General features: G+C 37.6%; 1 protein-coding gene across 4 annotated transcripts in view; it reads left to right on the top strand.

The window, feature by feature from the left end:
- Positions 1–5,377: 5,377 nt before the first annotated feature.
- The window catches only part of LOC110023383 (aspartate carbamoyltransferase, chloroplastic), a 33,437-nt gene continuing 16,564 nt past the window's right edge, over positions 5,378–22,250 (top strand). For 3 of the 4 annotated variants that reach the window (XR_002293890.1, XR_002293891.1, XM_020722775.1), the window contains exons 1-4: positions 5,378–6,089; positions 18,241–18,503; positions 20,104–20,648; positions 20,722–20,861. Coding sequence is in view for 1 of the 4 variants with exons in the window: in XM_020722775.1 (XP_020578434.1) it covers positions 18,490–18,503; positions 20,104–20,648; positions 20,722–20,861 (699 nt within the window). In the remaining 3 variants the exon portion in view is untranslated. The remainder of the gene's footprint in view (positions 6,090–18,240; positions 18,504–20,103; positions 20,649–20,721; positions 20,862–22,250) is intronic. The other variant, XR_002293892.1, reaches the window with a different exon arrangement.

The raw sequence follows: 22,250 nt of genomic DNA on the forward strand, positions 1-22,250 counted from the left end.
AATATTTTAAATTAAAATTCAATATTTTTGAGCCTCAATTTTAATAAATTTATAATTAAATTAAAGAACTTGATAAGACAAATCCAATCATACTAAAAAATATGATATCTTAAAATCTTGCAAAGTCTTTTTTTTCTCTTTTTCGACGTAAGTCTAGAATTTCGAAATTCCAATTGGAAGATGAATCTAAGGGATCTTGAGAAGCTAAAGTGCGTATGGGTAGGAGGAAGGGGGGAGATAGATTATATAAATCATAAATGTCGGCATGAATGTTATAGGGAATGAATGATAGAAATAAAAGAGCTTCCCTTCGAGATAAGCAACCAACCGACGATTCAAGGTCGAGCATGAGAAACCGCATCTCTTAGCCCGGGATAGGCCCAAGCTCTGAATATGATTTCCCGCTCGGTAGTGGCGAGAACCACCAAGAGTGAGATGTAGATTTTTCTTGGTGGTGAGTCTCGTCTAAAAAGGCAGCTACAATATCTACCCAAGACCTTGCCAGATAGGGACATCCAGTCGAGACAATGAATCTACCAAGTATGCGAGACACGGGCCCTGTAAAACTATAGTTGAATGGCAAATGAGCCAAGGCTCAACCGACTACAATTGGTCTATCGACCCGGGGCGAGTGAGATCGTCATGCGGTAGAGCGCCTCAACCGACCGACATGCACTTAGGAAGGCATAATCGTCACTCGACCGGTCACCTCACGGGCGAGGGGTCAGACAGCTAATGAACTGTCGGGGTCGACAACGACAGAAGCCCAACATTTACGATTTGTGGACCAACCACCGCGACAGAAGAAGATTCCACAACATCTTTCGACGCCCGTCGTCCTAGCGATCCTTCGACCTGGGCAATTTGTATATGAATCTTTCAAGGGAAGAGACAGTCTTAAAGTCTCTCTCTCCCTCTTGCATCGTGGTGCCCCCCTTTCCTGTGGCAGCGGCTGAGGAAGGATCTAAGCAACCGCTCCTTTCTGCTCCTTTTTGCCCGCTTTGACCTAAAAGATCAGCTAACCCTCAACATTCGAGACCAGATTAGACTCCAAAACATCTTTGCAATGCCTCCTCAGCAACTGATCTTCATTGTCATCAGATGAGTCGACTACGCTGACCAAATTAGGCTCGACTCATGCCCTTTTTTACCTTTGTCACCACTTTTTGCCTCTTTATGGACGAATACACCTGAAACCCGCCTTCGCCAGCCTCTGAGGATCCACAATCATCTGGTTCGAACCGTCATCCATAACACTCCTCAACTATAAAAAGGGAAACTAACGAGAAATGACACAAGACTTAGTTCACGCACATTTATAGAGCACATGAGGCACAGAAGCCCAAGGGAAGTTAAATGTTCAATCAATTCACTATTTTAATGCTGACAATTATTTAATAAATTTTCATGTCATTATTGTAGTTGTTGTTATCAAGAAGCATGAAAACTAAGATAACTAAAATCAGGAATGTCGGCACGAATCTCAAAGGGAACGAACGACCGAAATAAAAGAGCTTTCTTTCGAGGTAAGCAACCAACCGACTATTTAGCGTTGAGCATGAGAAACCGCGTCTCCAAGCTCGCAATAGACTCGAGCTTTGGAAATGGTTCCTCGCTACGTGATGGCGAGATCTACTGAGAGAGAGGAATAGATCATCCTGGCAGCTAGTTTCGTTGAATACCTCACATAGGCAACAATAAGATCCACTCAAGACCTTACGAGATAAAGGGATCCGGCCAAGGCGGCGAATCTATCAGGCAAAGCTAGGCACAAAACCTTTAAGACTCGAGTTGAACGACTAGTGAGCCACAGCTCATCTAACCGCAATTGGCCGACTGACCCGGGGCGAGCGAGATAGTCATGCGGAAGACACAATCACCACTCAACCGATCATTCTCTTAGACTCTCTGCGCATAGCTGCTCAGGATCAAATATCCAGCCGAATGTCATCTCAGACTCTCAACCATATAATTATTTACTGACAAAAATACCCCATATTGTACCTACTTTACTTGGGGTACATAATGTAATCTTACGATCCTCTTTCCTATAAATAGAGGCTTATTTTATCAAGAAAGGTTTCGAGATTTTACTATTCATTGTTGTGCTTTCTCTGACATTTTCTTTTCTTTCGCACACTTTTTGTTAGGGGGGTTCTCCCACACAAATTTAGATTCAACAAATACAATTTTTTTTTGGATGTGAATAATTAACTAATGAAAACATTCAAGGAATTTCAATATTTTGTGCAATAGAGTTTTTTTTAACTATCTTTTTATTTATTTTAAAAAAACATTAAATATCTATATTTTAAACGAAAATTAAGCATACCTAACATCATATAAAATTAGAGGTGAGTTGTGCCAAAGAGAATTTTAACATAATAAATCGTGGACTCTACGATTCACCTGTTGACTCTCAGTGCATGCGCAACCTACAATGCACTATTAAATGAAAAACAAAGTAGGATATATGGAGAAATAATAGTTGATACAACTTGATCATAAATCATAGGAATAACAATTGATTCAAATTGCAATGTGAAAATAACATATGAGATATTATCACGATATAATAGTTGAAGGAGATACTTTTAAGTCGATCATTAGAGTTAATACCAGGAAGCACATTTAAAATTCATTTCTGAAACAAAAAAAAAGTTGAACTTTTGTTTTATGCTCATGATTTACGCCATATAATTAAGCTGTCTCATTTTTAGTGGCTAATAATAATTGTCATGTAACATCTCTTTAGAGATGTGCAAGACCACTTCTTGTATAATTCTCACACGGATTGTTCTTGGCTCATGATCCTAAGAGAAAAATACATTTATAAATTTATAGCCAATAATAGATGAATTAAAAGTTCTATAAAAATTATGAGGGAATTATACATTATTGGCGTAAATCAAAACAATACTTATGCGGGAATTGGTAATATATGTCATGTTATAAAATATTTGAATCTGAAATGTGCCTATTAGAAGACTTAGACGCTTTTAAGTGTCGTCTACTCCTCGCCATCCTGTGGTCATCAACCTTGACGTTGTTCAACTCACCACCCTATGGTCATCAACCTTGACGGGGTTTAACTCACTCACCCTGAGGAGAAGGAGAGAAGCGGTTCACTGAGACAGAGGACTTCCCGATAGCTGACTCGCCTCCCACCTACAACTCCATCTTTGGTCGCCTGTTACTAAACTGTTTCAAGACCGCGGTTTCCATATACCACGTCGTGATCAATTTCCCAAGATATGGAGAGGTGATCATTGTCTGAGAAGATATGGAACAATCCCAAGTCTGCTACCTCCAGGCCGTAGGAAGCGTGGGGCAGAAGCCGCTTGACCTATAGAACCGGAGCGAATCAAGTCTCGAAACCAATAAGAACACCCTAGAAATTTTTGTCGCCAATCGAGAGCTTGATAAATAATTTTTTAATAAGTAAAAATTTTAGTTAAGGGACAGACTACTAGTTTAGACACTTCGGAATATTGTGATGTCTTGACTTGGTCCGGTGTAGAGATGTCGAGAATATCAATCGACGTCGCTTGTCACTGCTTGAATGTGAGTATCATCGTTCGCCTAATAAAAGAGAAGATCAAAAAATCAAATGGTAACACTGCTTGTTGTCATCAAAGAAGAGGTATTAAAGATAAAAAAAAAACGGGATACACCAAGAATGTACAGTACCCCACATAGGTTTCGAAAGTCATCATGGTTCAGAAGGCCAACAGAGAATGGGGAATGTGAGCAGACTTCCTGAACCTGAATGCCGCCTGCTCGAAAGACTACTAGCTACTGTCGAGGATCGACATCCTAGTGGATTCAACTATGTGCCGCCCCATGATGAGCTTTCTAGAAACCTTCTCAGGGTTTCACCAAATAAATATGCACCAGATCGAGGTTGAGAAGACTACTTTCATAACTGTCGAATATGTTTTCTGTTATAATGTAATGCATTTGGGCATAAAAATGCTGGGACAACGTATCAACGCTTGATAGAGGTAATTTTTGCCAATCAAAAAGAAAAAAAATGTTAACGCCTACGTGGATGATGTCGTGGTAAAAGACTAGACGACTTAACAACATTTAAAAGATTTAAAAGATACAATCCAAACTCTTATAAACATTAATATGAAGCTAACCCCTCTAAAATGTACATTCGGAGCCTCAACTGGCAAGTTCCTGGATTACCTTTTGACTATTGAAGACATAAAAGCCAACTCATACAAAATCCAAGCGCTAATTGATATGTCATCCCTTAGAAATACCCGAGAGGTGTAGAAGCTGGCTGGCCAAATTGTTGTACTTAGCCATTCATTTCGAGGTTGGGTTATAAGTGTGCAACATTCTTCAAAACACTCAAAAAAGCTGAAAGCTTTGAGTTGACATTTTAGTGTCCGCAGGCCTTCTAGAACCTGAAGGACTCAGCATCACCGCTGATTCTCCAAAGCCTGAAGCCAAACAAAAAACTCTCATTGTATTTAGGGGTGGGCGCTGAAACAATCAACTCAATGTTGGCCAAGAAAGAATCAAGAAAGTGATTCTCGATCTACTACACTAGTCGCGTCCTCTGAGGAACGAAAGTTAGGTACCTTATTGTGGAAAGATTAAACTTTGCTTTGATTGTGTCAGCTCACAGGTTACGACCCTACATTCAAACATGTCTCGTCCCGGGTGATTTCAGATCATCTGCTGAAGTCTGCTGATTACTCAAGTAGGTGGTAGAGCTGAGCAGATTCAACATCACATATGTCCCCTGAACGACTATCAAGGCACAGTCAGTCACTAATTTTCTAGTAGATTTCTCAAAATAAGAGAGATCGGGCACAGAAGATCCTACCAATCAATAAGAATGGCTCATATATGTGGACAATGCCTTAAATCAATATGGAGTAGGATTGGGTTCGGTTTTGATTAGCCCATCTAGAGAACCCTTACATCACTCGATAGTTGTGGAGTTCAAAGTAACAAACAATCAAGTAGAATATGAAGCCTTGATTGTCAAATTGCGTCTTGCCTATGAAATGGGTGTCTGTTGTCTAGTTGTGAAGTTAGAGTTGTTGTTGGTAGTAACCAAATAAATAGAGAATTCAAAGGCTAGAGATCAAGTGATAATTAGATATCTTAATAAAGCCAAGATCATGGCCTGAAAATTTATGCAGTTTAGGATGGATCATGCATAATGTTGGCATTATATCTTTCCCGTATGACACATATTTTTGGTGTCATGAGACCCTATTTTATAATATATATGCTCTCTTGACTCAAAATATCAACAAAAAATAGTCGCATCGATAAATTCATTACAAAACAGACTGCGAGAGCATTTTTTGGATATTGAATTCACCTAAAGAGAACACTGTGTTTTCTTCCATGGACAAATGATTAAGAAATCGAGATAATTGAATAAAAACCTTTAAAATTATTAAGCCATATTTTATAGCTTTTATCCAGCCCTAGCCTTCTTGGCCGGAATCCCTCTCCCGCTCGCGTCCCCGCCGGCGAAGCCCCAGCTGGTGTCCTCCCTCTTGCACGCGCCCAATCGCCGGCCACCGTTCTCCCTTTTCCACGCCGACTTGCTTCCTCCTCTCGCCGAAAGCCCTTACCCTTTTGGCCGAAGCTCTCGCCGAATTCTATCTCCATCGCCGCTGGTGAGCCTCCCGCCGGCGACATACTCTCCTCCCTGCTGGCCGCGTCCCCTTTTACTCTCACCCGAAACTCACGCACGGGGTTCCCCTTCACTCTGAAACCTCACCCGCTGGCAAACGGCACGGTCACCTTCTTCCCTCTCGCCGGAGGTCCTCGCCTGGCTTCTCTTCCCCTCGGTCGAAGGCCACGGGCGGTGCGTCGGCCCTGGCATTTTACCTCGCCAGACGCCCGTCTTCTTTCTCTCTCAAGGTCTACCCTGTCGGCCTGGAAACCTCGCCGGTGACATCACCCGCCAGCGAGCCCTCACTGCCGAAGCTCGCCGTCCCGCTTCCTCCTCTTTGCTGAAACCCTCGCCGGAGCTCGGGCCATTGACAAAAAGACACAGGATTCCCGGCTTGCAGGAAGCATCGAAGCACTCTCCGTCAACCATTACGAAGGTGAAAGTCCTCTAAACTTGATTTTTCTTCTTTTCTAGCGAGCCACTTCGGGTCTGTGTTAGAGTTATATGACCTTGGGTGATGTTAGAGGGAGGCCACTAGGTTAGAAAGTTTTCTTTTGAGACCCCCCTACTATCTTTGAGCATTATATCCAAAATCCCTAAATCTCTAACATATTACAAAGATGACATTGTACTAATCTCGTGTTTTGTCGTGGCTCGTTCACTTGGATGGAAAAGTGAAGCCAAGAAATTTCGAAACAGGAGGAAACTCTTTGATCTCTACTCTCTAGATTTTGAAAATTTTTGTTTGTGAGAAATTTTTCATGCTCGGCCATGCAAATGGAGGTGGGCGTATTGTCACGTCGCGTAATAAGTCATTAGCAAACCTCTCCATCTCTCGAGCTTAGAACCTATGTGAGGTCGTTAAGACGAGTTTTATTTGCTGTTGAGCACGATTGGGTCTCATTTTGCATGTGTTCATTTTCATTTACATGTGTTTTTGTCATTGGGCATGTAACGATCATTGGTATTGCATTAATTTGTAAAATGCATCAAAATGTGTAGGTCTTAATGCTTATATGTTTGCATGAGAAAATTTATTTGGCTTGATGCTCATTTTTCCATATGCATGAAAAATCATTTTGGTTTGATGTCTTTGTATGCAAAATTATGTTTGTCATTGATCGTGCATTCGTCATGCTTTTTTGTGCTTTCTAGCATTTGACATATTTGGTCTCTTTAAACAACTCCACTTGCGGTGTCTCTTTGAGCACCTGCGCTTTCAGCATCCCCATGTATACATCATCGTATGCACGTGATTAGATGTTTGCATAATTCATATTAGGATTGGCTATCATATTAAGCCACCCATTGTGAAATTCTCCTTAACGGGAATTATGCTCCCTCACTCCATGCGACAACGTGTAGTAATGTCGTAGGTATCTTACATTGCGGCACCTAGTATGTGTTATTCTATATAGCCCTTGAACTCGTGAAGTATGCGATGTACATCCATCTAAGTTTGTGATTCACACTTAGCACAAATCATCATCTAGTACGTTTGGCATCAATTAGCATTTGTTGTGTGCTTGCCTTGCATTTGGATATCTCATGCATTGATTATATTTGCCATTTGCATGAACTTGTTTGGGTGCCTTTCGGGCGAGGTGCAATTCCTCTAAGAGTTGTTTTATACCCGATGCGATCTCTTTGATAGCATTTGTCTGTCATTTGCATGAGCATATGAGTCTTCTCGGGCAAGGTGTAATCTCTCCTAGGGTATCTTGTATCTGGTGCACCCAGTCTGCATGTGTCTTGTGAGTGTAACATCTCTGAATTTTACACCTACATGCCTATTGTATTCATCATGAGCATATGTTACCATGTGCTCATAAAGAGTACCTGCTCAACATGTTGATAATTTAAACTATCATTTAACATCCATTGTGTTTGCTCGCACCTCAATAGAGCAATTACATCGAGTCTTCTTTTAAGCATACTTTTGTGATTGCTCACACGTCGATAGAGTGATCATGACACGCTATATCTCTTTGTATTTTTGCATGTGCATTACCCGAGTTTTCCTTGATGGGAAATCATACTCATTAGATGATTGACCAGCTGTTGGTCACGATGCTATAATAAACATTGCTTGTAAGGATAACTCAACGAGTAACACAAATTATTGCATTGTTTTCTCGGTTCTTTTTAAAGATTTGTAGTCGCAAACTTGTCTATTTATATGTCGTTGTATAATCCCTTATTCGAATAAATCTTTCTTCTGAATCATATCAATGATTCAAAGAGGAGAGGAATCGAAAAAAAGGATATACGATAACAAATATACAAATAAAAAAAAAAATAAACGAAAGACATATATGAATAATCCTAATGTGCTGGGTCGAGAGTATATGTTCAAATCTATGAAGAGAATCCCAACATAAGTCACCCATAATCATAGAACAAAAAAGAATATTTTTTGTTTTGGGATCAAGAGTCTCCTAGAGGAATGCATCACTCTGGTTAATCAAATTGTGGGGAATACCCATGAATACTCTCGATAAAATAAGTTTCGCTTATATTATCATGAACTTGAAGAATAACTCATCAAAGAGGTTATTTTGTATGGGAATATCCTGATGCTTAAAAGCTCCCGCTAAGCCACGTGACAAATATTAAGCCTCTCACATCCCAAATAGGTATCAGCTCGTCGGCATCAGAACCTACAAAATAACCATAATCATCTCGATGCGGATATCCTTATACTCCATAGCTCATCAGGCCATAAGGGCAGAGGATGAATCATCGCATCTCAAACGGACGACAACTCATCGGTAATCGGGGCGTCAAGATGATATTAACGAAGTCAAATGAGCTACATGGCTTAAAGTCTAGCAGGATGACCCCAGCCGCTTGCCTCTTCAATGCACGTTAGAAGGTCTCAAATTGATGTCTTGCACTACGTGAATCAACACGTGCATCAAAAAATGTTACATAATGCTCGAGCGGAATAAATTCACTCGCGACATAAAAAATTAATGCCAACAACCCCTTCTATCTTGTGCAAAGCACTCCCCACTTGTAATTTTTTATTTGATATACAGAGAACTCTCGTCTTCTGCCTGTGATTTTTCTTATTTAGGTTTTTCACATAAAATCTGTGTTTTCTTTCTTTCTTTAATTTTTTTTATTTGTTGCATCGATTAATATTAAATTATAATAAGCAATATTAGAAACCAGTTTTGATTTCGACGATGACAATAGTAAAGTACGACATCTCTCTTTTAGATCGCAGCATCAAATTTTCCCTTTGACGAACTAAGATGCGAGCTATCTTTATGTAGAATGATCTAGAAGATGCACTAGTTGTGTTTGAGAAGATGCATTCATCATGGACGCTGGAGGAGAAGCAATGTAAAGATTTAAGTGTTTTTTCTCTAAATTCGCCTTCATCTATCACAAATTCTACAGGATGTTTTGAGGAAGAAGACTGCTCCGAAGTTGTGGCTCAAATTAGAGCAATTATGCATGACAAAAAGTCTGACCAATAAGTTGCACTTAAAACAACGTTTGCACTTTCTTAGAATGGTAGAATGTGCATCTGTTATAGATCACTTAATTATCTTTAAGGAAATCATCTCTATTTAGAAGCCATGAAAGTTAAGTATGATGAAGAAGATTTGACATTAATCTTGTTGTGCTCATTACTTTCATTATATACAATGTTTAGAGATATCGTCTTGTATATGAGAGAGACAATTACTCTGGACAAAATATATGATGCTCTATTTTGTTAGGAGAAGCTGGAAAACCTTGTCTATGAACCCGTTGCTCAAGGATAAGGCCTTGTCGTTCGTGGCAGAACTCAAGAGAGGAGTTCTGGTGCTGATACAATTAGTTAATCAAAATCTAGGAATAATAATAACATCTGTAATTACTTTTAGTAAAAAGAGGCACAACAAAAATCTAAACGTTACAAATTGCAGAATGAAAATAAAAAAAAATAACTGTACATCAGAAAGGCAAACAATCAAATCATTATGATGGAGTTGATGTTGTTTAAGAAGCTATTAATGATGGTGAACTCTAGTTGTATCTGATTCAGAACCTTGTGATGTTTGGGTTGTTGATTCAACCTGCAAGTTTCATATGTGTTTCAATAAAAATTGGTTTTCAACATATGAATCAATGTCGCTCCTTGTAAGATAATCTGTGTCAGAACTGTTAGAATCAGGATGTTTGATGAAGTCATCAAAACACTTGGAGATATGAAACAAGTTTCATATCTAAAAAGAATCTAATTTTCTTAAGTACTCTTGATGCTAAAAGTACAAGTATTTTGGTGAAGGTGGAGATTTGAAGGTTGGCAAGGGTTCTCTTATTATGATGACGAAATAGAAGAGGGATATTGGATTATATGTCTTGTAAGGCTCTATTGTGGTAGGTGATGCAGTAGTTACTACTTTTTCATGTCAGAAGGTGAAACAACCAAACTTCGGCATATGCGACTTGGGCATATGAGTGATAAAAGGATGATTAAACTAAGTAGAAGGGGACTCCAAAATGGTCAAAGCATTGCTAAATTGAAGTTTTGTGAACACTATGTCTTTGGAAAAAAAAAGAAGGGTTAATTTCAATACTGGTATTCACAATATTAATGAAATAATATACACATATTTTTTGATTTCTGGAGATCATCTACAGTACCATCTAAAGGAGGTGTCAGATATATATTGACATTTATTGATAATTTCTTCAGAAAAAATTGTATCTTGAACCGGAAGAGTGATGTTTTTACTACATTTAAGGAATGAAAGATCATGATTGAGAAATTAATTGGAAAGAAGATCAAACGTCTTTGCATTGATAATGAATTGGAGTTCTGTTCAGGATAATTTAATGCCTTCTGGAAATCAGAAGGAATTATGAGAGGCTTCACATTCCAATACATACCTCAACAAAATGGTGTGGCACAGCGAATGAACAAGACTATGATGGAGAAAGTTCGTTTCATACTCTCCAATGCCAAGCTACTTAAGCTATTTTGGAATGAAGTAGCTTCTACAACTTATTACTTGGTCAATCACTCTCCTTTCCTTGCTTTTTATAAGAAAACTTTACAGGAGATTTGGTTAGGTAAACCTGCAGATTGCTTTAGTTTAAGAATTTTTTGTTGTTTGTCATATTATCAATTGTAACTTATAGCTAGATCTATAAAGTGTGTATTTCTTAGTTATAAAACTGAAGTTAAATGTTATACGTTATGATGTTGAGAAATCAAGAAAATGATCATTGGCAGAGATGTATGTGATGAGTCTATCGTGTTACATACAACATCTACAGTACCTATAGATAATTATCAAAATGAAATATCTAGCAAGCAAGTGGAGCTTAAGATTGTTACAAGTAAATTCTCAGGCATAACTTCTCAGTCAAATTCAAGAAATCATGATAATGTTGCTTTCTTACAATCACTGCAACAACCATCACAATATTCTATTGTTAAAGATAAAACAAGAAGATAACTTAAGCTACCTCAGAGGTATGGTGAGACTCATTTTGTTGCTTATGCTCTAAATGTAGCTGAATGTATAGAGTGTGGTGAACAATCTTCTAGCTATAAAACAATTGTGAGTTCGGTTGACTCTATAAGTGGATGATCGCTATGTTAGAGGAGATTGAATCCTTACTTAAAAATAGAACCTGAGATTTAGCAAAATTACGTCAAGGCAAGAAAGTTGTTTACTGCAAATGAGTGTTTAAGAAGAAGGTACACCAGAAGTTAAAGATGCCCAATATAAGGCTAAACTTGTTGCAAATGGATTCAAGTCAAATTTCAGGTGTAGATTTTATAAATGTATTATCTTCGGTAGTGAAACATAGCTCAATTCAAGCTTTACTTGGTATTGTGGCTAAGCATGATTTTGAGTTTGAGCAGTTAGATGTAAAGACTCTATTTTTGTATGACGAACTTGAAGAAGACATATATATGCAGCATCTTAAGGGCTTCATGGTTACAAAAAAGAATACAATGTTTGTTTGTTAAAGAAATCTCTTTACAATTTGAAACAGTTTCATAGGGAGTGGTATATGAAATTTGAATTATTCACAATTGCTCATGAGTTCAAGAGAAATAGTTATGATAGTTGTGTTTACTTCAAGAATAATAATAATAAATTATTTTCTTATATGTTGATGATATGTTGATAGCTGCTACGAATAAAGAAGATATCGGGACATTAAAAGCTCAATTTAGCAGTGAGTTTGAGATGAAAGATTTGGGAGCTGCAAAGAAAAAACTTGGCATGAAAATTCAAAGAGTTAGAATGCTGGTAAATTATTTCTAAATCAGAAAGGGTACATTGAAAAGTTCTTTGTAAATTTAATATGCAGAATGTCAAGCATGTTAGTACTCCATTAGCTGTGCATTTTAGATTTTCATCAGTCTTATGTTCACAATCTTATGATGAGATTGAATATATATATCAAGTTTCATATTCGAATGCAGTGAAATCTCTTAGGCTCTGTTTGGTGCGGCTTCCTCTGCGCGGTGCGGCGGGAGGCCGCGGTTTGACGCTATTTGGCACTGCGTTTCGCTTGTGCCAGCCGTGAATCCGGGTGAAACACCCACCGCGGGTGAGACCCCGCGACCAGCGTTACCGCTCCGCTTTTTTACCCCCGTACTCCTAATTTCTCCTTCGTTAGTTCTCCCGCGTTCTTTACTGCCTCGCTCCCCACCGAGTGTGACCTACCGCTGCCCTAACTGTAATTCCGGAGATCTTCTCCTTCCAGTATAACAATTCTCAGCCAATATTTTCTTTGAGAAATCTCTTGTTTATTGCGGATTTGCATGGCGAAGTTTTTTTTTTCTTATCCTTCATCTCTGTTTGAGAATGTTCATGCAAAGCAAAATACAAATGATATGCTTAGCCCTCGGATCTATAAGAAATTTCTAGTTTATCATTTTTTTTTTTGAGAATGCTGATGCAAACAACCTTTTCTTTCAAAAAGTCGGATAAAACATATGTCTCAATAACATACAGAGACCCATAAATGAGGCAGTCAAGTAGATAGCCTCTGAATAATGTGTTCCAAGAAAATTGTGTAGATTCTACGCTTATATGCTGTTACCTCTGTGGGGCATATAGCAAGAAAATTGTGTATGATAGGGCGTATGATAGGGCAACAGAACTTGGTTGCCACCATTGTGATTCTCACTTCAGACAAGAATCAACAGTTCTCGTCTGTTAGAGCATGCTCATGCAAACCGAATTGCAAAATGTTATGTTTAGAGAAGTTCTTTTTTTTCAATGACACCCATAATGAGGCAGTAAAGTAGATAGCCTCCGCATAATTTGATCTGTCATTTTATGCTTATATATTATGCTTATATATTGATACCCCTTTGGGAAATACAGTAAGAAGATTGTTTATGGTAGGGCAACAGAACTTTTTTGCCACCATTCTTATTGACACCCCTATGAAATTTCAGCTATTCTTGTTATGCTTACAGAATCTCCTCTTTTTAATTACACAAACACACATAAATGAGGCAGTCAAGTAGATTGCCTCTATAATTTGTTCAATTCCATGCTATGCTTATATACCGATACCCATCTGGGGCATATAATAACAAAATTGTGTATGATAGGGCAACAGAACTTGGTTGCCACCATTCTTATTCTCACTGCTATGAAACATCAATAGTTGATGTCATGTTTGACCAAATCGAATTGCAAAATGTTATGCTTTGAGAAGTTATTCTAACAGCAATGGTGGCAGTAAAATAGATATATTCTGAATAATTTGTTCCATGGCAAAGTGTGCTTAGGTACTCATACTCCACTGGGGCATGTATTATGAAAGGGCAACAGAACTTCATTGCCTCCATTGTGACTCTTACTCACACGAAACATCTGTACTTCTTCTCTAATTTATGCACACACACACATCCAAATGTGAGGCAGTAAAACAGATAGCCTCTGAATAATTCGTTTCATGCCATTATATGCTTAGATAGTGCTACCCCTCCGGGGCATATAATAAGAAAATTGTGTATGAAAGGGCAACAGAACTTCATTGCCTCCATTGTGATTCTTACTCACATGAAACATCTGTACTTCTTCTCTAGTTTATTCACACACAAGCACCCAAATGTGAGGCAGTAAAACAGATAGCCTATGAATAATTTGTTTCATGCCATTCTATGCTTAGATAGTGCTACCCCTCTGGGGCATATAATAAGAAAATTGTGTATGAAAGGGCAATAGAGCTTCACTGCCTCCATTGTGATTCTTACTCACATGAAACATCTGTACTTCTTCTCTAGTTTATTGACACACACACCCATGTGTGGGGCAATAAAACAGATAGCCTCTGAATACTTTTTTTCATGCCATTCTATGCTAAGATAGTGCTACCTCTCTGGGGCATATAATAAGAAAATTGTGTATGAAAGGGCAACAGGACTTCATTGCTTCCATTGTGATTCTTACTCACATGAAACATCTGTACTTCTTCTCTAGTTTATTTACACATATGAACCCATAAGTGAGGCAGTAAAACAGATAGTCTCTGAATAATTTGTTTCGTGTCATTCTATGCTTAGATAGTGCTAACCCTCTGGGGCATATAATAAGAAAATTGTGCATACATGTATTATGAAAGGGCAACAGAACTTCATTGCCTTCATTGTGATTCTTACTCACATGAAACATCTGTACTTCTTCTCTATTTATTCACACGCACTCACTCATAACGCACTCACTCATATGTTTGGCAGTAAAACAGATAGCCTCTGAATAATTTGTTTCATGTCATTCTATGCTTAGATAGTGCTACCCTTCTGGGGTATATAATAAAAAAATTGTGTATGAAAGGGCAACAGAACTTCATTGCCTCCATTGTGATTCTTACTCACATGACACATCTGTACTTCTTTAGGTTATTCACCCACACTCACCCATATGTGAGGCAGTAAAAACAGATAGTCTCTGAATAATTTGTTTCATGTCCTTCTGTGCTTACATACTGCCACCATTGCTATTCTACCGTTATGAAACATCAGTACTTCATCTCTTTTTTTTTCACTGACACACACACCCATTTATGAGGCAGTAAAATGGATAGCCTCGGCATTATTTGTTTCATTTCATTCTATACTTACATACTGCTATCCCTCTGGGGCATATAATAAAAAATTTGTGTATGAAAGGGCAACAAAACTTCAGTGCCTCCATTGTTACTCTCACTCATATGAAACATCTGTATTTGCTGTGTTTTTTGAGCATGCTCTTGAAAACCGAATTGCAAATTGTTATGTCTGAATAATTTGTGGGCATGTAATAAGAAAATAGTGTATGAAAGGGCAACAGAACTTGGTTGTCACAATTGTTATTCTCACTGCTATGAAACATCTGCAGTTCTTCTCTGTTTGAGCATCCTCGTGCAAATAGATTGCCTCTGAATAGTTTGTTTCATAATATTTTATGCATATATCTTGATACCCCTCTGGGGCATATAGTAAGAAAACATTGTATGAATGGGCATCAGGAAATTGTGTTTCATGTCATTGTATGCATATATCTTGATAGCCCTTTGGGGCATTTAGTAAGAAATTTCTGTATGAAAGGGAGACAACTTCATTGAAACCAATGTTGTTATTAATGCTATGAAACATATGCAATTCTAGTCTGTTTGAGAATGCTCATAAAATACAGTAATGGAGAATGTTATGTGAAGTATTATTATGACATTGTTTTTTTTAGTATTGTTGCATTTGTATGTTTCATTGTAGTAAAAAAAATGGCTAATAAGACGAAATAGATTGCTACACCGGTCTTGTTGGAAAAAGAAACAAAAATATTATTTTGCGATATTTGCCTCAAAGCGATCGAAATAGGAAACAAGCCAACAATTTTCTTCAACAAGGAAGGGTGGCAAAATATTACCAAAAATTTCAAGGAAATTACAAACAAAGAGTATGGCAGAATGCAATTGAAGAATAAGTGGGATCAGCTTAAGAAAGAATGAAAGATTTGGAAGGACTTGAAACGCGGCTCAACAGGATTGGGGTGGGATCCGTTGAAGCAAACAATTGATGCACTGGATGAGTGGTGGACTGAAAGACTTGCGGTGAATATTCTTACTCTATTTTGTTAATTTTTTCACTCTCTAATGTACAATAATTAGCTTTTCCTTAATTTCTTTCTAGGTAGTTTCTATAGCAAATAAATTTAAGATTTTCGGAGTTGAGTTAGAATTGGAGGAAAAGCTCGACCGCATGTTTGACAGGGTGGTTGCAACGAACAACTATGCATGTTGCCCAAGCGAGACAGAATTTTCTGGGAATATCGTGAATCTTGGAACCCCAGGAGGTTTAGGTGATTCCACTGATGTCCTCAGTCCGAAGCAGAACGAATATGAGACCACTTTCCCTTCCAAGCGGTCGAGGGTTGACATAAAAGAAAATCTGATGCTGGTTTCCTTAGAAACGAACTCTTGCAGCTGGTATCTTCTTATAATGCAGAATGTCAGACTTCTCATTTAACCACTATAGAGGAGGCACTACAAATTTTGAGTGATTCACCCGAAATTTATGAGAATGAAGCATTGTATCTATATGCAACAGAATTGATTGGGGATCCAGTCCGTAGAGATATCTTTGTGAAGATGTCAGCTGCATGATGAACGCCTTATCTCTAACGTTTTTACGATCGCTCAATTATTTGAGATATTCATTGGAACAATAACATTTATAATGCATTTTCTTTTAATTTTCTATTGTTGTACTTGAGAACTCTTTTATATTCATGTTATGATATGCAACCATCTTCCTTTTTGTATTACTCAAATTTTTACGTTTTAGTAACTCATTAATGTATAGGGTTACGGCTGAAAGATACCGATTCTCATGGATGTAAGTAGAAGACGACAGATGCCGGTTAACATGGATGCATGCAGAAGAAGGTGGAGAGGGATGTTGGTTACTGTCATATGCTTAATCTACAAGTACTACAACTCGTACATTGATCGGTCGCTGTGTATGACATCTTCATATATCGTTGATAAATCGGTTGGGGAGTTGCTAGTGGGGCACTCCACAAAATTTAGTAATATATTTTGAATGAGCCAGGAAGTATTCATCGATCTTCTTAAGGAACTCGTAGGAGCTCACAGACTTCATGGTTCATCCAAGATCACTTCATGTGAGGTGCTCACAATAACACTGTACATACTATCTCCGAATGAATCTATGCGAAGGACATTGGAGCGTTTTCGACACCCATCCGAGACAATTAGTATTTACTTTTTAATCAGATTGAATGCACTTGTTAGTTTTTTCTCACATGACATCAAACCATCCGATCCTAAGTTCGAGCAGATAACCTCAGAGATATCACACGATGTGCGATATATACCCTTATTTAAGGCAATGTCTCGAGAGTAGTTGAGTTTTTTTTTTGGACAATGCAATGTTCTTTAGAACCTAACTTTCGCTTACACAACATTGCTTTGGCGCAACTGACGGAACACATGTTGACGCACGAATTTTGAATAATGATAAAGTTGCATCATTGGTATTTGCAGTAGCACGACCCAAAATGTCATGACTGTTTGCGACTTTAACATGTGTTTTACTTTTGTAATTGTCGGTTTGGAGGGGAGCGCACATGATAGTCGAGTTTTTTGATCTGCAATATGGAATGTTAGTACCAACTTTCCACATCGACCGACAGGTAAGCCCAAGCATAAGTACATAAAAGACTTCAATTTAATATTCATATTAATTTCAGTATTTATCAAACAAATACTACTTGGTCGATGTTGGATACCCATTTCAGCAAGAGTATCTAAAGTCATTTCTTGATACGCAGTATCATATAACAAACTTTGAACGTGCAAACAATGTTACACGAGATAGAGAAGAAATGTTCAATAAATAACATTCATCGTTGCGTGGTGTCTTTGAGAGAAGTTTTGGTGTGTGAAAGAAGAAATGAGTGATACTCCGTGATATGCCTCCTTAAATGTTCTTCAAGCAGGTACAAATTATATTAACTACAACGACTCTCAACAATTACATTCAAAAACATCATTCTCGTAACGATATTGACTTTCATTTGATGAAGGATGATCAAGAACATGTGCCTGCAGAAGCTTATGAGTATCGTTTGGGGCAGTAGACACAACATGACAGTGAGGCATCCACACTCTATACTGCGGATGGGGAAGGTGCAAACGAAATGACAGCGTTGAGAGAACGTATTACTGATGTGATAGTAAGCAGATGATTGGAAAATTACAAATTTAATTACTTTTAGTTTAATACAATTATGTAGTTTATTGAAATTTTGCTCGGATTAATTTTGTTTAAAGTGCAAGTGTTCTTTAGTTTGATTATGTAAGTTGGTGGAACATTACTTTGTGTCTTTATTTATGCTTGTTTGTTTGTTGGTGCAGAAAATGGAAGTTCAAATCTATATTACCTTTCTTTATAGCAGTTAATGCCCTTTTCTCCGTTCTAGAAATCATTTACAACAGGGCACTTTTTTCTTATATTAATTCATTTTATGCATGGTAGCTATAATATAGGAGTTGGTTTATTATTAACGATATTTGGCTATTGTTTTTTCTTCTGCTGCAATCAGGAAAATATGAGCTCAATGATTTCAGGAACATTCTGACGATTTCTCTGCCACTGTAGCCTCTAGGCTTCCCAACTGACGTCAAGTCGGTCGCACAACTACGGAAGAAAATTCTTACCCGCCCTCGGGGCGTCGCTAAACAGTATCGCTTCTTCCGTTGGGCAGACAATTCGACAGATTCCCCTGACGACAGTGATCCGGAATAGAGAACATTCATTGAGGAAAGTCTAGCACGGGAGTTACACCGTCAGGATGTTAAAAATAATGTAATCATCTTATTAATTGTCATGTTAATAGTTTTAGACTTTTTTTTTTGCACTTTTGATACTCACTGTGAAGCGAGCTATGTATCTGTAATTCTGTACTATTTTTAAGTAAATTTTTGCCATTAAAAGTATTAAATTTATGACTATCACGGTTCTGTCATGCACAACATTACAAAACAGAGGTAGAATTGTAATTTTTACAGAAATAACTGTTTCACAGTTGTTTTTACACAGTTGCCCCAAACATGCAGTCATCTTCCTCACAGCAGATTCCCCACAGCAGTTTCCTGGGGCAACGCAGCTGAAGCTGAGAAGCTGAAAAGTTGCAGCTGCTCCAAACAGATCCTTATGCATACTATGATATGTTCTTGTCTAGATTTATCTTATGTAGTCAGTGCAGTTCGTAGATATATGACTTATTTGGGTAAATAATATTGGAAAGTAGCCCGGTGGATCCTCAGGTATCTATTTTGGAACAAAAAATGTTTGATTGCAATTTTGGGGGACTACAAATAGATTTATCGACTATGTTGATTTAGATTTTGCTGTAGATCTTGATTGAAGGAGATCACTTGTATTGGTGGATGTGTGATTAACTGGAATGCTACTTTACAGACAACAACGACACTATCTACAACTGAAGCTAAGTACATGACAATTATTGAAGCTTGCAAAGAAGCTATTTGATTGAAGGGTCTATTTAAAGATCTTAGTGAAAAATTGAAGATAACCACACTGATTTGTGATAGAGTACTATTTATCTCAGCAAATATCAAATGTTTTATAAGAGAACTAAGCACATTGATGTTTGTTATCACTTTGTTCGTGAAGTTATCGCTCGTGGTGATATTGTTGTGAGATCAATACTCATGATAGTTTCGTGGATATTATGACTAAATCACTTCCAATAGCCAAGTTTGAGCATTTTAGATCTGGTTGATGTTCATTCCTGATTATTAGAGCTTTGTGGAAGAGGTGGAGAAAGTTCTATTCTATATTCTTTGGAAATTTGTTTCAAGGTGGAGATTGCTAAATTTGTGACCCGAATTATTTTGCCACTCATGCTAACCGTCTCGTAGGGAAAGTATGATGACGCTGATTGAGGCTTTAGAAAGAAACTGTAAGCACACGAATTGAAGGTTTCAACCATTCAATAAAACTTATAATAGTCTTTAGATTGCAATCAGTGTGCTATTGCTTTACTGACCCTCTTTTTATTATTTCTTTTAAAAGGGTCCTGCTAAAACTATAAATACCCCTTATTTATTTTTTGGAAAACACTCTCCACTTGTAATCTCTTATTTGATAAAGTGAATTCTCCTCCTCTACCCGTGGTTTTTCCTATCTTGGAATTTCCACGTAAATTTGTATATTTTTTCTTTTGTTTATTTTATTATCCGATGCATCAATTAATATCAAATTATAACTATACTTGTTTCTTATGAAGTCTTTATTTATGCTTGAAATTTCTTTCATGATGAATTTCCTGTCGTTTATTATAAAAAGATTACCGTGTTATGTTCAATTTGTGTACCATTCTTAAAGAATAAAAAAAATAATGCAAGTCTTGAATGTTATTAATTTGAACTTGGACTTACAGAAATTCGAAGGTCTTCATATTTTACTGTGTTTCTGATGCCATGACTGTATCCACTCTATGTACTTGCTCTACTACAAATGGAATGCAAATTTCAAGAGCTTCAACAAACTTATTTACTGATGCGAAACCTTCGATTTCCTTACGTAAATCTCCACTCTTTCTCAACCCATTTAATATTTACAAAAGCAAGCAAATTGCAAGAAGTCATTTTTCATTCAGAAGTGAATCCTCTTCAGTTGAGGTTGGAAACTTACCTATTACACCAAAACCAAAGTTTCAGCTTGACGATGTAATTGAGTCCCAACAATTTGAAAGAGATACCTTAGATGATATCTTCAAAGTGGCTCTGGAGATGGAATCGATTGAGAAGAATTCATCTGGAAGCAAAATATTAGATGGTTTCTTGATGGCGACCTTGTTTTATGAGCCTTCAACAAGAACCAGACTTTCCTTTGAATCCGCAATGAAAAGATTGGGAGGAGAGGTTTTGACGACTGAAAATGCACGAGAATTTTCTTCAGCTGCAAAAGGAGAAACTCTCGAAGGTATAATAACTTTACTCACGATGTGTACCAGTTAATTTCCTTGGGTTGATGACTAAGAAAACTTGACTTGCAGACACTATAAGGATAGTTGAAGGCTACTCTGATATAATTGTGCTTCGTCACTTTGAAAGTGGGGCTGCCAGAAGGGCGGCTGCTACTGCAAATATTCCGATTATTAATGCAGGAGATGGCCCTGGACAGCATCCAACTCAGGTTTGTTTTTGGGTAATATAAATCAAACCTATTTTAAATTTCATGGGAATTCTGATATAATTTCTCTAATAATGCCAACACTTGAGTTTGAGATTCATTTTTTAATGTGAGGCAAGTATAAAGTAGGCATTTTTTTTCAGTTAGAATTATTTGAAGATGTCATGCTCTATTAAAATTTTAACTAGAAAACCTTGACCTGATGTCAATGTTCTTTTAGTCCTAATTTTTAAATAAGTGACGTACTTATACAAGAAATAAAAGTGTGCTCATTCATTGTGAGTTGTAAAGGAAGAAGGCTTTTGATGTCTTTCTTTCTTATTTGTTTTTCAATTTCTTCTTTCCTTTGGGAAAAAGCCACTTATAAGAAAGGCTCTTAGTCGCGCCAACAATGGCAGCCAAAGGGAATGAACTAGTTTTGATTTGCGTGCAAGTAGAATATTTATGGATTTGCGTGCAAAGGTGTTGTTAAATTTTTTTTCTGACCTTTTTTTGTCAGAAATTCCTTAATAAGAAAATTTTTTTGAATTCAGATTCAGTGTTAGATCTTGATACAACAAGTTGTTTTTTGCTCCATTAAGCTATAATATTTCCTTCAAACAATGTATGTTATCCTGAAGTAGAGCATCTATCTATAAATGATATAACTTAGTTCGCATCAGTAGATCCTTCGATTTATAAAGTATCTTTCCTTTTATATAAAGTTCTTTTTCCTGAACTTGAATTAAGATATCGAAAAATTTTGAAACTTGCATGAAAGTGAGTTTAAGGTTTGTACATATACTGACAGTCACAATTTAATGCATATGTAATATTTGGTCAAGTGTGGTATAAATAAATTAATTGTGACGTCGTCGCACCGTTTAAAAAACTCGTTCGTCGAGCGTTTCAAAAATGTTTCGAAACTACGTTCGCCATTTCTTTAATAGGCAGGGATGCAGGATCGACCCCGCGTCCCGCGCCTCCTCGCATTGGGGTAATAGTTACTCTCGTGCCCTTCTGCTCGGCCCCGCCCTTCCCCTCTCCAATCTTACTTCTTGTCCTTCACCTTTCGTTGAGATCGACACCGCTATTCCAGCTTGATCAAAAGGTCGCCGGGAGACTGAAGTCGTGCAGATCGTTGCTTGATCAAATGCTTTTGATTCTTCATAAAAACGAAAGCATGGATTCCTACACAACTCTTTCCTACTGATCGATCTCCACACAGAGTTCTCTTCTTCCATTCGGTTCGCATACAGAGCTCTCTTTTTCCATTCGGTTCGCAGAAGAGCTCCTTTCTTCCATTCGATTCACATAGAGGAGTTCTTTCCTTCCAATCGATTCGCTCGCTAGAATCTTCAACCAAGCAAGTAGAAACTCTTCTTCCTTTCTTGAATCTTATGCAATCACTTG

Source organism: Phalaenopsis equestris, unplaced genomic scaffold, assembly GCF_001263595.1.
Source record: "Phalaenopsis equestris unplaced genomic scaffold, ASM126359v1 Scaffold000224, whole genome shotgun sequence".
Lineage (NCBI taxonomy): Eukaryota > Viridiplantae > Streptophyta > Magnoliopsida > Asparagales > Orchidaceae > Phalaenopsis > Phalaenopsis equestris.